The sequence below is a fragment of the Stigmatopora nigra genome, chromosome 10, assembly GCF_051989575.1.
Source record: "Stigmatopora nigra isolate UIUO_SnigA chromosome 10, RoL_Snig_1.1, whole genome shotgun sequence".
NCBI classification, from domain to species: domain Eukaryota; kingdom Metazoa; phylum Chordata; class Actinopteri; order Syngnathiformes; family Syngnathidae; genus Stigmatopora; species Stigmatopora nigra.
In genome coordinates this window covers 13,918,833-13,935,000 of record NC_135517.1, presented here as the reverse complement: position 1 = coordinate 13,935,000, position 16,168 = coordinate 13,918,833, and the positions used below count along the sequence as shown (strand labels likewise).

Sequence of the window (16,168 nt, the reverse complement as noted above, 5' to 3'; positions counted from 1 at the left end):
GTTATTTGGGTCAATATTATAAGGAAGTTAATATTAATATGCCTATCTTTGTAAATGCAAAATATCAAAATATTTATTTGGAAAAAGAAATAGGTCCATCTTGACGAGAACCTGATGCTTTTTAATGACACAAATTAAGTCTAATATATGCGCATATAAGCTGTACCCTGGATTCTGTCATCTTTTTATTTTTTGTAAATGGCCATATGTGAGGTAAATTCAAATTGTTTCTTTTTGTGAGGCTGAAAATAGGCTGCTTGCCAAACATGATGTCTTTAGTTGATTATTTTATTTATTTCATATTGCACAGCAACTTTTGGTTTGAAGGCAAATTTATAAAAATAAAGACACATCAAAATTTCTCTGGGTTTTATTCTTTACTTTTCATAGTGTAAGGAGGGAGATGTCTCAATTTCATTGCACAAAAGAAGCACAAAATACTTTTTAAATCATCATATTTTATATTCTATTTTCTTATAAAGTAAGGGTGTGTGAGTGTGTCATTGTTTACTTTCAACCTGCACAAGAGACTAAATATGGGAAATTAGCCCTGGGCACTGTTATTAAAGAAATCAAAATCAAACTTTCCTAATTGAATGAGGAAAGTAATTTATTCATTCAGAAAGGTTTGAAGTTTCAAATTTGAAAGTAAAAAATGTGATAGTTATCAATATCGACTAAATTTAATTTTATTTTTTTTAATTGTGATAACAATTGTGTCACTATGTCGTAAAAGTAGCTGCATGAGCACTCACTTGTCCAGGAGCGTGTACTCGCTTTCTAACTTGAACAGCGCACCCAGCCGAGACTCCATCATGATGTATGTCTTGTTGGTGTTGTTATCTGAGAAAAAAAAAACAAGAATAGTGGACTTAGTAACATTTTTTTCCACGCAGCAGGTAAATTTAGACTCACAGTGGGTCTGAATTTTGATTCACTCCACCCCTGGAGTTCAGTGAGCAAGACAAAGAGGTTTGGCAAAGGTTTACACCCTATTTGTGTAAGGATTTAAATCAAAGAGCAATAGTGTCCAGCTTGCGTTAATTTATTATATACAGGTGAAAGCCTGTATTGTGATTCTTCACCACTTTTGCGAATTCAGTGCATCGGAGATTTTTATCTCAATTATAAAAAACAAAAAAAAGTCAATTTAAATGTCAAAATCTACACAGAAACTCAAAAGGGAAAGACAGGAGATGAAAATGGAGGTGGAAAATGGCAAATGAGTGGCACTCAAGGCTGGGTGCGTATCCAGAAGAAGTGAAATTTCACCTTGGAAGAAGAAGGACATTTGTAAATACAAACAGTGCCGTGCCATTTTTTTCGGATTACCATATATTCACACCTATAGTCTAAAATTTTCCCCAAAGTGCTAGCGTCTGCCATAGGGCAGCAGCTGGAACAGGTTGTGACCAGGGTGGTATGGGTCCCCGACAATGTTCCTGGATCTGCTGAGGTAACGAGGGCTGTCAATGTCTTCCAGTGAGGGCAGAGAGCAGCCGACGATCTGTTGGGCAGTGTTAATCACTCTCTGCATGTTTTTTTTTTTGTCTACTGCCTTGGTTCCAGCATACCACACTGTAATGCAGTATGCCAGGATGCTCTCCACAGTGGCTCTATAGAAGGTTTCCAGAAGGTTAGTGTCCAAATTATTCCTCCTGAGTACCCTCAGAAAATGGAGTCGCTTCTGGGCCTTCTTCACCATGGCGTTGGTAGACCAGGAGAGCTTCTCCGTGACATGGAACCCCAGGAATTTAAAGAACTGGACCCTGTCTACACACTCCATTTATGAGGAATGGGGCCAGATCTGTGGTGTGTTTGCGAAAGTCCTGGATTATTTCTTTAGTTTTTGTGGTGTTCAGTGTGAGATTGTTCACCCAACACCACGAAGACAGTTTGTTGACCTCATCTCTGTAGGCCGACTCATCCCCACCTGAGATGAGTCTGACCACAGTAGTGTCATCGGCAAATTTGATGTTGGAGTCAGACTGGTGGATTGGTGTACAGTCGTATGTGCACAGGGAGTACAGAAGAGGACTCAGTACACAGCCTTAAGGGGAGCCAGTGCTCAGTGTAATGAAGGAAGAGAAGTGGGGACCAAGTCTATCAGTTTGTGGTCGGTTGGTTAAGAAGTTCTTTATCTTGCAGCAGATGGAAGAGGATAGTCCAAGGTGCGAGAGTTTGTCAGTCAGAATGTACGGTATTACAGTGTTGAAGGCTGAGCTATAATCAATGAAAAGCATCCTCACGTAATTCCCATGGTGCTCCAGGTGGCTCAGTGCTGTGTGTAGAGCTATGGTGATAGAGTCCTCAGTGGACCGGTTCTCTCTATAAGCAAACTGGTTTGGATCAACTGAGGGAGGGATTGTATCCCTGATATGGCGGGTGACCAACTTTTGAAAGCACTTCATGATCACAGGCGTGAGTGCAACAGGCCTATAGTCATTCAGGCTGTCAATTGTTGGCTTTTTAGGGACAGGGATAATGGTGGCAGATTTCAGGCAGGATGGAATGATGGATTGTTTCAGCGAACAATTATTTTTTGTGTGTGAAAACACCAGCCAGCTGGTCAGCACAGGCTTTAAGCATCTTCCCTGGTACTCCATCGGGGCCAGCAGCCTTCCTGGTGTTCACAGACTGCATTACCAGTCTCACTTTATGTCCCTGAAACTTCAGTGTACTGCTGTAGGGTGGTGGTGGGGATGTTGAGACTGGGTCTGATTTGTCAGTCTCAAAGCGAGCAAAGAAACACAGCAGTTCCTCAGCTAGTGAGGCATCTGCGTTAACAGACATATTATTGTTCTTGTAATTGGTAATGTCGTATCCCCTGCCACATCTTTGGATTATTTCCTGTGAAGTGCTTCTCAATTTTCTTTGTATATGCTACCTTGGCCTTTTTGATGCCTCTCTTCAGCGCTGTTCTCGCAGCGCTTTATTGTACCTTGTCCCCTGACCTGAAGGCGGTGTTACGGCATTTGATGAGTGTCTGTGTCTCCTCTGTCATTCAGGGTTTTTTGATAGGGAAAAACCTGTATCTTTTTAATAACAGTGACGCTGTCCGTGCAGTTTTTGATGTAGGAAAGTACAGTGTCCATGTAGTCCTGGAGGTTGCGGTGTTCGAAAAGTTCCCAGTTGGTGCGGGAAAAACAGTCCTGCAGCTGAGAAAGGGGGAATGGGGGGTGCAAGCCATAACAACTCTAACATGGGGGGGCTTCAAATCTTATTAGATAACAAGGCCACAGCCATAAAAATTCAAGGACAGATAAGAACTAAATGGTCGTGCTGTGGGAAGCGACAAATCTGGTTGGAGGTGTTGCCAACTGGGGAACCATAACAGTGATTAAATACCAAAAGAGGGAAATAAATTTTCACGAAGGAGAGAACTGGAGCAGCGCAGGGGAATAGAAGACATTTCTAAGTATGGTTATTGTGACAGATTACTGTGCGGCTCAGACCTGCAGGGGATGACAGAAGCCCAAAAAGAGGGGGATGTCGCAAACAAAAGCGTGACGTTGGTTCAAAAACAGGTGGAGCGTGAATGGACAGAAACTGTTGGATGGAGATGAGTGAGAATGTATGAGGCATAAAAAGAAAATGAATAGATGGATAGAAGGGGGGGTCATTGGTATTCCGAGGAAGTCTCTCATGCACCATACACAGTGATACGCCTCAGTCATTTTCTCAGTGTATCAACAGTAGCCCCTGCTGATTATCTTTGGCAATGACAATTAATGGAAAACATGTTCAAGCATTTTAAACCGTCCATAATTTAAAAAAACAATATGAACAATTAGATATTTTTCAATGCAAGCATTCAAACAGTTTGATTTGGCAAAAGATCATGTCAACTACAAGATTCAGCATTCAATGTAAACAGGAACAATCAAAGAATCAAAACATGCAAGACATTATTAAAACATTGTTTTTTGAATTCATTGAATTTACCTAGTACCCACTTTAATATAAGGTTGGATATTTTCTCTTTAGATTGTACCTTGGACCTTGACATAGGGCAAATCGGGGTTGACACAAAGAGCCAGGTTGCTGGGCAGTGTCCAAGGAGTTGTGGTCCACGCAATAAGAGACACTTCTTCATCATCGAGGAGGGGGAAGTTTACAATAACCGATGGATCTTGAACATCCTGAATTAAGACATGGTGGAAATGTTTAACTTTTTGTTTTTTCCTCTAGACTAATGTATAAGATGCGAGAGGTGAGGGGTGTGAACACCTTGTAGTTCTGATGGGATTCAAAATTGGAGAGTGGTGTGTTGCATGCTGTAGAAAAAGGCATCACCTTCACACCACGATATACCAAACCCTTGTCATAAAGCTGCTTGAACACCCACCTGAAATATATACATACATTATGTAAGTGACAAAGGAAAGCAAAGTAAATTGTGGAACATAATAATGTGGATCATCATATTGTGGTACCTGTAATTATGAAATTAATTGATTCCACAAGCTGTTTTGTAATTTAATAAGTAGAGATGTATTTTGCATGAAATAGCCCTAATTCGTTCCAAGTTCTCAAACACTACTACCAACAATACCCTCTAAAAATGACCTATAGACCAGGGTGCTCAGACTTTTGGTTGCCGGTCTTTTGGTCCCTTTTGATGGTGACAGAGAGTTTGCTGTTGAAAACAGCTCTCAAAATTATATTCATGAGAATTTAATATCTAAGAGAGAGTTTAATATCTAAGTACTGTTTAATATCTAAGTACTGTTGGATATCTAAGTACTGTTTTAATACCTAAGTACTGTTTAATATCTAAGTACTGTTTAATATCTAAGTACTGTTTAATATTGTTGGAGTGAGTCTGTAATACTATTATATATGTGTGTAGATATTAAACTCCCTCTCTTAGATATTCAACTCTCTCTCTTAGATATTCAACTCTCTCTCATGAATATAATTTTGAGAGCTGGTTTCAACAGTGAGCTCTCTGTCATCATTTCATCCGCCGACCAAAAGACCGGTGACCATAGAGGGACAAAAAGACCGGCGACCAAACGTCCTGTCACGAGAGACCAGCTGTCAGTTTACACTGGAGGAAACATAAGTAAATGGAGGACCAAAAGTACAACTCTAGTTAAAGACCGAAGTGGCAGGCAAAGAAAAATCTCAGATAACCAAAGGCGAACGATGGTGAGGACAATCAAACTCAACCAACAGACCAACTACAAAGACCTACAACATGATGTTGCAGCTGATGGTGTCAATGAGCATCATTTAAGTATTCAGCACTCTTTGGACAAGGAAATTCCTTATGGGAGAGTAATGCAGCATAAGCCTTTTCAGCGAACATGCCACAAATAGAGTCGCTTGTTTATGCCTAAGCACATTTGGGCAATTTTGGAAAAAGGTCCTGAGGACTGATGAAACTAAAATTGAGTTATTTGGACATAACAATGGGTGATATGTATTGTGGTAGAACAACACAGCATTCCAAGACTAACACTTGCTTTCCACAGTAAAATTTAGTGGTGGTTCCATCATGCTGTGCGGCTGTGTGGCCAGTGCATGTACCGGCAATCTTGTTAAACTTGAGGGTCGCATGGATTCCTGTCAGTATCAGCAGATACTTACGAACAATGGCCAAGAACCAGTGGCAAAGTTGAAGTTGCACCGAGAGTGGGTACTTCAACAAGACAACAACCTTAAACACTTCTCAAATCCATTCAGAGGAATACAATGATTTGGAATGGCCATCTCGTTCCCCTAAACCTGAATATATTATTGAAAGATTATTCCAAGATGGCGCTGTTCAAGCAGGAGCCGTTGGCAGTAGCTCTGCACACTCTTATGTTTTTCATGTTTTACAGCCCTTCTATCTTTTTTTAAAATACATTTTAATATTTCTTAATACATCCTCTTTTTACTTTACTTTGTACTTTATACTTTTTACTATGTTTTTACAACTTTCCTTGTTCTGTTAGCCTGGCTTCTTTCGGCTACTTCTTTTTTGGAACCAGTCAGCCATGCCTACGCTGTCACACACTAGGGACTAGCTGTTACAATACGCAGCAGAAGGAGCAAAACCTCGGTGCCGCCGGAGTTTTCGGAGCTGGACAAAAGTGCCGGGAAAAGGGGCAACGCTTCTGACCAACCATTCCATCGTGGGATAGGATGGAAGATCTGTCGGCGCTTACCAGTAATGGAGTCGAGTAGTTCTGCCCTGTTGCTGTTTTCTTTAGCTTCAGACTACTGAGGAACTGTGCAGATAAGCTTAGAAGAGCGACTCTGCATATTCTCTACCTCGGTCCCAGTCTGCAGAAGTTCTCCATCTCGTGGAAGACTTCCTGTGTGTGGTTCCAGTTTTTATCTAACTTTACAAAGTCTTTTTGAATCTGTATCCGTTTTAGCTACCGCAACCAAATGGCGCTGTTTAAGCGGCAGCCGGCGGCCGCGGTAGCTCCGTCCACTCTTGCTCTTTTTGTTTTTGCTGCTTTTATGTCTTAATGATTTGATGATTCCATTTACTTTGATTTGCTTTGTACTTTTTGTTTTGCTTTCCTGTTCTGTCTAATCACCCTCTTGCTACTGCTACAATGTAATTTCCTGATACGGGATGAATAAAGTTATCCAATCTAGTCAAATCCAAAATCTGTGGTGTGATTTAAGGGGGCTGTTTATGCTAAAAAAAAAAAAATCAAACCTGACTGAACTGGAGATGTTTTGTAAAGAAGAATGGTAAATAATACCTTCAACCAGAATTCAGACCCTCATTGGAAGTGCTTAGAGAGTGATATTTCTACAAGGAGTATCTACCAAATATTAAGTTGGAAAATATTACTAATTTTCTTGTTGGGGTGCACAAACGTGTGCACCCGCCTAGACTTCTTTAAGTAATTACTGAACATTTTCTGAAAGTTCTATAAACTTCATTTCACTTCAATCACATATATGATATTTAAGTGAAATTGCTGATCCAAACAACCAATGATTTATAAAGAAAAATCTTGAAAATGATCAGGGGTGCCCCAAGTTTTTCCCATGACTGTATCTTAGTGCAGATGTCAGTTATTAAGTTTCACTTAAAATGGTCTCCCTTTGCTTTGAATATTAATCACAAATATTTAAAATCTTTTGGGAGAGCTGATGTTATTCCTCGCTCAAACATACCAGACACTCTCCATGAACCACGGGTAAAGAGTCTTGTAATCGTTTTTGAAGTCGATCCACCTTCCCATTCTATTGACCGAAACCTGAAAATGATCAAAGCACACAGTTACAAGTTACAATTTGACACTTCTCAAAACCAATTGGACTTTTATTTTCTAAACACTCTCACCTCCCACTCATGAGAGTATCTCATGACGATGTTTCGACACTGCTTGTTGTACTCAGAGATGCCCATCTTGGCCACATCATCGGGGCCCTTGATACCCAAGGTCTTATCAATCTCGTACTCCTACAAAACATCCAGCTCATGGAAATTCTCAAGAGTATTTGAGTTGAGAAGAAAAAACAACAAAAGCAATAATTATTTACCACAGGAAGGCCATGACAATCCCAGCCGAAACGCCGGTCCACATGGAAGCCGCTCTGGTGTGCAAAGCGTGTAACAATGTCCTTGATGGTGCCTGCTAGGATGTGACCGTAGTGAGGTAAACCCGTGGCAAAGGGTGGGCCATCATAGAAGGTGAACCTGTTGGGGGATTGACGTCATAATTACATAGGGTTGCAGTCCCCAATGAGTACGTTAACAGAGCGTCTCTTTGAGGCCATTTATACTACCTACAATAGCCATACATGCAAAAAATAGCATTTTAGATCACCAGTATCAAACTGATTCAAGAAAGAGTCAAATGAGTTTTCCTCCCTACTGAAGCAGTGCAATCAGTTAGGCCAATGAGGTCTGTCGGAAGAACCATCACTTGACTACAATCAACTGATTATAATTGTAAGAGAAAAATTGGTGAAAAGGTGTCATCTTGGTGGGTTGTAAACGAAAACCTGAGGCGGGAAGAAATGTTAAAAACCTGTTAAGGGTTAGTCCTTGGCATGTCTTTATCCCACCTCTAACACTAGTTATTGATTTTTTTTAGGATGTCGTAGAAGATTACGGCAGTCTATCTCGCAAATGGAGTGTACAAACGGTTCCAACAAGTGATAAAAGGACCCATGAAATAAGTATTTTTAAACTAGTTATTTTTCGGTAGTTTAAACAATGTCACTGTGACCTTTAGTGCATTGAGGGATTGAGGGAATGCACATATTAATGGAATTGTGCTATTGGTCCTTGCTAAAAGGGAAAACTGGCTGACCTAAATCGTGGTAAGGTCGGGCCAGAAAGCAGTGACGGCACTAGGTTGCAGCTCATGACAACAACAATTTGCGTTTTAAACCCATCTAAATCAAAGACTTAAAAAAAATGACTAAAAAGGTTTCTACATAACTATACCTCGAAATTCACATCTCCTTTTTCGCTTGTACCCATGTTTTGAGCATTATTTCAAAGATTTCAAACTAATTTCCCAGATTTGGAAAAAAATCATCACAACCTTAAAGGATCTTTAAGGGCAGTTTTGTGTCCTGGAAACTGACGGTTTCTGACTCTACGTTTTTTATTTATTTACAGTGACTCATTTCATACATTTAAGATGTGCAGATAAAAATCGGGCCTCTCTGAGACAAGACTAATTACAAACTAGCTGTAAAAGAAATGGTACAGCTTAGTTGGCGGGTCAGTTACCAGTAGTCACTAACCTGGGCCTGTTCTTGGATTGTTTGAGGCACTCGTGAAAACAGTCCTTCTCCTTCCACAACTGCAGAATTTTCTCTTCCTGCGCAGGAAAGTTGATGGACTCAGGCACTGGCTCCACCATGATGATCTCTGTCCATCGACAAGAAACATCCCATCACATGTGTTTTCTTCATGGCACCTAAGAACTAACTAGTGCTTCAAAATATAAACAGGGGTATCTCGAGGGTAAGACTTAAGACCTTAATTCGTTCCAGGACTGAGCTCTTATGTTGATAGTCTCGTAACTCGAACTAACGTTCCCAATTGAAATAAGTTTCAGGGAACAAAATAAAGTAACACATAACTAGTGATTTAATATCACTAAAATGTGTTTAATAGAACTAAAATTAGACTGATTTCGCAGAGGGTCGAGAGGGACATAAAGGGGGGGGCGGCGCTCGCGGGAGACTTTTTGAACCAGTGAATCGTAATATAATATAAACAAATTTAAATGAACTTGGATTACGATGCAGACACTCAAAAATAAGTTTAATTTAACCTTACACTAAACTTAATTCTAATTTAGTTTTACATTTTATACCTTTCTTCTCCCAGCCAGATAGGCGGTTTGCCCCGCCTCCATGCTCACTTTCACTATCGATGGGCTGTGTGCTTTTGTATTCCCTTCAAAATATTCCAAAAATGATGCACACAAATGTCCTCACGAAAGGATAACGCACGACAACTTGCCAACGAGAAGTGATATACTCCTCGTATTAGCAATCACTCCGCCATTCGTGCAGAGTGGAAGAAAAAAAATTGAAAAAAAATGCAATGCTCTGGCCAGTGCCCGTAGATACCTGCTATACACGAAAGAGACAGAAAAAGACAGTGCGCTAAAATCATATAAAGCCTCTCATGTCTTGGCCAAAATTTGTCTCGAATCGGAATTTTACTCGTATCTCGAATTGCTCGTATGTCGAGGTACTACAGTACAGTAATACCTTGAGATACGAGCTAAATGGGCTCCTGGGACAGAGCTTTTATGTTGATTTACCCGTATCTCAAATCAACGTATCCCATAGAAATGAATACAAATTAAGTCGTCCCCACCCTCTGAAAAAACACTAAAAAAACAGGATATCATGGAAAAATATTTTTGTGGTTCTAATTCAGTAACAAATAACTCGTGGTTATGATGTTTAATACTAAAATGAGGCATTTAGTACAGCGCGGAGTGCGTGGGGGGAGGGAGAGAGGGGATAGGGGGAGAGGGATAGATAGATTGTGCAATATTTTAGAATTCACCTTGCCAGGATGACTTTTTATATTTTTATATTACTTATGCTGTTGTTGTTTTTTTACTAAAAAACTCACTGTGGAGTAGCAACACCATTTTTTTATACGTGGCTGTGTATGGTGATAATAAAGGCCTTTGATTTGATTTTGATTTGATAAAGCAGTTCAGAAAAGGAGAGCGAAAGTTTAGTTAATAATTAAGCAGTAGAAGTTTGAGCAAATTAATGCTTTCAGTCGTGAGTGGTGCATCTTTTGGGGGTACCAAAAAGTCAATCTTATAACAATTTTATTGAACAAGGAACCAGAAAAGTTCATATTTAAAATAAAAAAAGTAAATGCAACGCAGGAACATGTAGAAAATAAATTTATCTCCGTGCCAAGTTTCAATTTAACCTTAAAATACACCTCTTTGATAAAGTTAGCTAGTGTTACGCTAGCCAGTCAATGTTTAAAATAACTCCCTCGGGGAAAAAAACGCAGCTTTCCACAAGGTAAATTGTTCAAATTGCACAAATTGGAGCAAATTTTGACACGCGTGTGGAAGCGCTCGGCGGATTAATTAACGCTGTTCCACTTAGAATGGATTACTCACATGTTGCCCACCTCCAGTTGACAAGATACAAGAAATGATGCAAGTTGGCGTCACTTGGAAGGGAAGTGACGAAACAATGTTTAGTTCAGTGTACATGGGAGAAGTCGGACTTTCTCCTACCATAGGAAAATCAAATTTCCCAAACCAAGCCTCTACAATGCACATAAATGTCGGGCTGAGTGTATTATCCACCGTTTCGACTTTGACAAACCGAACGTGCTTTTATTTTTTTCTTCTTTTTTTCCACAAGAACTGGATAGTGGTACTGAGGGTCGTGTTAACAATTTTTCTGTACATTTTTTGCTTTTGGCGGCGGTGTCAAATCATGAGTAAATGGCAGTGGCTCATTAGTCGGTAACCGGTCAAATAGTCCCAGGAGCTATTTAGCCGGTAACCGGTCAAATAGCCTATATGGCCCCGTATGGCTGTTTAGTCGGTAAGAATTCTGTGTGAGGTAAATAGTAAGAAACTATGGCTACGGAGTCATTGCCTGCTAAATAACATTCTGACGTTCACAATGAAATGCGATGTTTTGGAATCATGATCATGTTGAAAGACGTAGCCCTTCCATTACCTGCTAATAAATTAAATACCGTACACTGTGATTTCCCATGTGTACGTTTATGCATTACTAGCTGGGGAGCAAAATGAAGAGTTTTTGTCTATACAGTTGTTATAAACATAATAGACAACATCTAAAATAAATGGTACAATTGAGTGGTACTGATGAAACCCGTTCAAGGACAGCAATATAAGTATTGTTATTTGATAAAAGTTGTGAAAATATGAAACGAGGGTAAGGGTTTACTATATAAATAAATAAGATATACTGTCACACTGGCTAAATAGCCATATGGGCCCATATAGGCTATTTGGCCATTGGGCATCCTTGTACTACTTACTATACAACGTCCAATCAATTCAAACTGTGAGAGCTGACAGTGGGTAGGCCTCAGTGGCGGACCTGGGTTCAAATCCAGGTCGGTCCACCTGTGTTGTTTGCATGTTCTTACCTGGCCTGCGTGGGTTTTCTCCGGGTACTCCATTTTCCTCCCACATTCGAAAGACATGCATAGTAGGTTGATCGGACACTCTAAATTGCCCGAGGGTATGAGCGTGAATGGTTGTTTGTCTCCTTATTCCTTGTGATTGGCTGGTCACCAATTCAAAGTGTCCCCCGCCTCTGGCCCAAAGTCAACTGGGATAGGCTCCAGCAGTTCAGAAAATGAGGTGTGATGAGAGATTTGAAATAAATACTTTACACCAGTTGAGAGCCCCTATCCAGTCTGTTTTCCAGGTCTCCCTTCACTAACACACCTGAATCAAATAATTGGAATCGGTATGAAGATTCTGGACAGCTGGATGAGTTGATCATGTTTCGTGTGGACACTGGTGGTACCCCAAGAAATGCTTACACATCATTACTTTCTAAAGAGAAATTGTCTCAGTCAGGAGACATTTGACTTGTGCTTTATTTCATGTATACTTTAAAAGCATGATTGCACTAAAAGTACATGCTACTACAGCATCAACTGGATGTTGTGACAAATATTTTTGGCTATACTCCAAAAATAGTAGTATTGACCCGTGATAGAATTTTATTATACTGGGTATAGGATTGGGACATCACTAGTTAGTGACCAGACTTTTGGTCACCGGTGTTTTGGTCCCTTTTGGTCGCTGGTCAAATGTACTTATATATTAAACTCTCTCATGAATATAATTTTGAGAGCTGGTTTCAACAGTAAACCCAATTTGATCGGCGACTGAACGTCCGAACACCCACTAGTTTCAATGCATAAATGGAACATCCACCCTCAAATTGGGCAGCCTGATATTTTTATATTAATTACTTAAGACTAGTGAAATAATACAGAAGAATACATTGTTTGTTAAAGCATTGCTTTATTGTGATGGAACACAAAAGGTGAGTGGGGTGACGAGCAAACAGATTACTTCTGAGCAGGTGCGGGAGCAGGTGCGGGAGCGGGAGTAGGAACAATAGCAGCGGCGGCCGCTGCTTTCTTTGCTGCCTTAAATCCCTTCTTGTTGTGCTTCTTTGCAAAGCGCATGTTCCTCAAGAACTTAGGGTCCACCTGTCAAAAAAGAAAATACATTTACATTTTCAAGTGTGCTTATATTGAAACCGGTCACATGAATTACTGTATTTTCACACCTATAAAACACACTGTTTGATAGGGGCGCAGTCTAAGTTGCGGATATATTTTGTTATTTGTCAATACATGATGACGCTTCCTTGCACTGGAAAGGAAGCACTGAAAAAGCACTGGCGTATGTTATGCAAGTCGCTAGTCACTAGGCCAACTCTGGTCCTCAAGAGCTGCAATTCAGGCTGTTTACCAGAGCTCCCTCCACCAACACACCCGAATCAAATAATCAGGGCCAGTAACAAGCTTCTGGAGAGCATGCTTATGAGTTGATCATTTGATTCAGCCGTGGTAAAGGAGGGAGATACAGAAAACGGACCGGATAGCGGGTCTTGAGGACAGGATTTGATTACCTGCGTAAAACGCGCTAACTACTAGTGTAAGTTAGGCTAGCAATTAGCGTGCTTTAAAGACAGCACGAGCAAAACTAAGTGTGATAATGCTTTATTGAGGTAAAAGGTACACTGATTTAAAGAGTTCGGCGTTCAACATGCTCAGCTCCACTGTCAGTCAAAGTTGTGTATTCCGGGAAATTGATTCCAGCTTTGGCGAAAGCTCGAACAGCAGTGCTGCCCAACACTTCATCCACAATCCATTTTAAGTCGCGACATACATCACTCCCAAGCCTTTGAATCCCCTCGCTGTTATATTGGCTTCGACAATTCATTCCAAATCGTCACGGAACTCATGCGATGCTGCCAGCCCGAACTACTATATTGGCCATTCATTAGCAGAGGTGTTAAATTGTGTTCGATCCATGGCTGTCGTCCATTTTCCAAGCGTTCACACACGCATTCTGTTGTCATTCATGTCACGCATTTCCTCTGGATAGCCTCTTTTGACTACTCCATTGAATATTTCTGTTCATAGCAAGCTGCTCCTGCCAGTTGCATGTCTATCTATACCAAGCACATGGCTTAAAGTGTGCTTGGTCCTGTTGACATTCTGAAGTCTGTCCTGATCTCTCTCAGAACTGAAAATTCTCACGTGGAATTGCAGTGGGGAATCAAAAGTATGCTCATTGCAATTTGTGTTATGCTAGCATATTTTGGTTTTCCAGCTCTTTTCTTTCTCCAACTAGTCCCCATTGAACATCTGCTCTCTCCTGGACTGTAATGTCTCCTAGCTCAACTTGCAGGTAGCTGAATTCTTCTTCCAAGGCATTAACGTCACAGTCCATGCATGGGAATCTGTTGAAGTACCTTACACTTGTAAGAAACTTTTTTTGATGATGCTGAGATCAACTACCTCAGCATGTTTGAAAAATTCATCCTAATGTACTCCGTCTTAGACTGTTGTAAGCTGCAGTTTGTTGTATTTTTTTTCGATGGCAAAATAACAGTATCACAGTTCTTTCGCCTTCACTTGGAAGCCATGGCTATGGTACATCTATGCTGCAACAAAAATCTATCAAAACTACACCCACGTGACCTAAACGGATGACCTAAACACATGTGACATCTGTTTAGGTGACGTGAATGTAGTATCGATTTGTGCCATCCTCAATTGGCAATTTGTAACTAAAAGTTGTTAAACGGAAACGTAACGTTTCAAAAGCATCGATCGCATCAGTCATGGCTTTCTTTCTTTTTAAATCTTCGCAGTTTTCATAGAAAATGCAGATTTTGTAATTTGCTATAACTTGGCGTTGTAAACTCCGGACGGGCAGGAAAGACAGCAAATTGAACCAATAGGTAATAAATCACGTTGATACGACAAGGGAAAATTACACAAAACCCCAACAAATTATGACACTAACAGCAGACGCGTGCGCAGTGGCTGCGTTAAGCGCAATAACGCAGTGTCTTATGCTATACAGAAGCAAAATAAATCTTGAAGTTTTTGTTCAAACTTCGATTTATTCGAAGCCTAGGACGTATGAAAACCGAGACACCACCGTGCCTTGACAGAATGGAATCTCCGCTCAAACACTTAATAATAAAAGTAACACTATGTCTGAGTAAACAGTAATTTTGACAGTACATACCCCCTTTAAGGACTCATAGCGGTGGGTTCTTGGCTTCTTGATGCCGTTTCTATGGGCTTTACGAGCTGCAACGTCAGAAAAGGACATGTAAGTTTAATTGAAAAGCTTATAGAGGAATAACCTACAGTAGTTGTAGTTTGGTAACAATTCAAGCGACTGTTGGTCCATCATATTTACTTACACTGGTTGTGTGTCGTGTGGTTCTTCGACTTTGCCATTGCAGTTATAGTTTACCTATACAAATAAAAACCAGAGTTAAATAAAGTCAATAACAAGAATACATTAGCTGGCCACAGGGTTGCCACCCGGACTTATGCAAAAAAACTTTAGACCAGCGTCTTAAAATTTGTCATGTATTCGACCTATACTAAATCGGCAGTAATATTTATTAAAATAACGTAAAAGAAAACGAGTAACCCATTAAAAGCAGGCAATGCTACCTATAGCTAATGCTAACAATAATCAAGACATTAACTTTATAAGTAAACAAAATGTATATCATCGAAATACTGCACCAGACAGTTAGTTTGTAGCGTGGTTTATCAAACGCATTAGACGTTGACGCTGAGAATACACAAAAATGTTCAGATTGATAGCGATGTAAAGAGTAGGTATTGTGAAAAAGGCTTGATACCTGCCACACGAACGGATGACAACCGGAAGAGAAAGAAGTGGGCATACGGAAAAACATAACTGAGTGAAGCCCGCTTTGAATTTCGATGCTGCCCCCTATTGATAATGCTGAAAGAAACATATAGTAACAATAGACCGCTAGATGTCCTTCTGTGCTCATACTTTTGTCGAGAGGAGGCAAAGCGTCCATTTATGTTGGGAGAGCAGACATTGGTAACATAATACTTTGTACAAGCTATGCAGTTAAGTGATAGTTTGACTATGAAGGAAATAAAAAGTAAGATTGGAATTAATGTTGTTGGACTGCAAGAGCCTATCCCAGCTGACTCCAGACGAGAGATGGGGGATACTCAGCCGACTGAAGGGCACAAGGAGGCGGTCCAATCAGCCTACCATGCATGTTTTAGAAATGTTAGAGGAAACTAGTGTAGTCGGAGGAAACCCACACAGGCCCAAGGAGAATATGCAAATCCTACACAGGTGGGCGTGATCTGGATTTGAACCAGGAACCCAGAGCCATGAAGCTTACAAGCTAACCACTCACGCCACAGGGCCACCCTCTGTGAACATTCATCTTCAGTAATTTACTATACAATCTTTTTGTATGAGAGGCACACTTAGCCTTGAAAAAATCTCATAGCACACCTTCTCGAGGTGGCTTCTTGCTGTTTTTGTCTTAAAATAAGATCAAAAAGACATTTTTTCATGACTAAAATTGATCTTTCATGCGAGTACAAAAGGTTGACGCAAAAACGCTTCAGTGAGTTAAGTTTACGAGTTACTCTAAAGTGGCA

The 16,168-nt window shown here is 40.3% G+C and overlaps 2 protein-coding genes across 2 annotated transcripts in view; both read right to left on the bottom strand.

The window, feature by feature from the left end:
* iars1 (isoleucyl-tRNA synthetase 1) overlaps positions 1 to 10,710 on the bottom strand; it is a 56,597-nt gene extending 45,887 nt beyond the window's left edge. The window contains exons 1-8 of the mRNA XM_077726252.1: positions 10,587 to 10,710; positions 8,719 to 8,845; positions 7,501 to 7,657; positions 7,301 to 7,420; positions 7,132 to 7,214; positions 4,231 to 4,348; positions 3,995 to 4,142; positions 756 to 843 (exon numbers count right to left, since the gene is read on the bottom strand). Of these exons, the coding sequence (XP_077582378.1) occupies positions 756 to 843; positions 3,995 to 4,142; positions 4,231 to 4,348; positions 7,132 to 7,214; positions 7,301 to 7,420; positions 7,501 to 7,657; positions 8,719 to 8,837 (833 nt within the window). The 5' untranslated portion in view covers positions 8,838 to 8,845; positions 10,587 to 10,710. The remainder of the gene's footprint in view (positions 1 to 755; positions 844 to 3,994; positions 4,143 to 4,230; positions 4,349 to 7,131; positions 7,215 to 7,300; positions 7,421 to 7,500; positions 7,658 to 8,718; positions 8,846 to 10,586) is intronic.
* Positions 10,711 to 12,471: 1,761 nt separating this feature from the next.
* On the bottom strand, positions 12,472 to 15,486 carry rpl29 (ribosomal protein L29). The gene is made up of 4 exons (XM_077726321.1): positions 15,376 to 15,486; positions 14,923 to 14,975; positions 14,742 to 14,806; positions 12,472 to 12,682 (listed from the first exon to the last, which is right to left on the bottom strand). The coding sequence occupies exons 2-4, from the start codon at positions 14,957 to 14,959 to the stop codon at positions 12,539 to 12,541; spliced, it is 246 nt and encodes an 81-aa protein (XP_077582447.1). The 5' UTR covers positions 14,960 to 14,975; positions 15,376 to 15,486; the 3' UTR covers positions 12,472 to 12,538.
* Between the last annotated feature and the right edge of the window lie 682 nt (positions 15,487 to 16,168).

Excerpts from the sequence above, each read along its gene's own strand:
- rpl29 (XM_077726321.1), bottom strand. The coding sequence starts at position 14,959 with ATGGCAAAGTCGAAGAACCACACGACACACAACCAGT. Across the intron at positions 14,807-14,922 it reads CCACACGACACACAACCAGT|CTCGTAAAGCCCATAGAAAC; the intron begins GTAAGTAAATAT and ends CTGACGTTGCAG. Across the intron at positions 12,683-14,741 it reads GCTATGAGTCCTTAAAGGGG|GTGGACCCTAAGTTCTTGAG; the intron begins GTATGTACTGTC and ends CTTTTTTGACAG.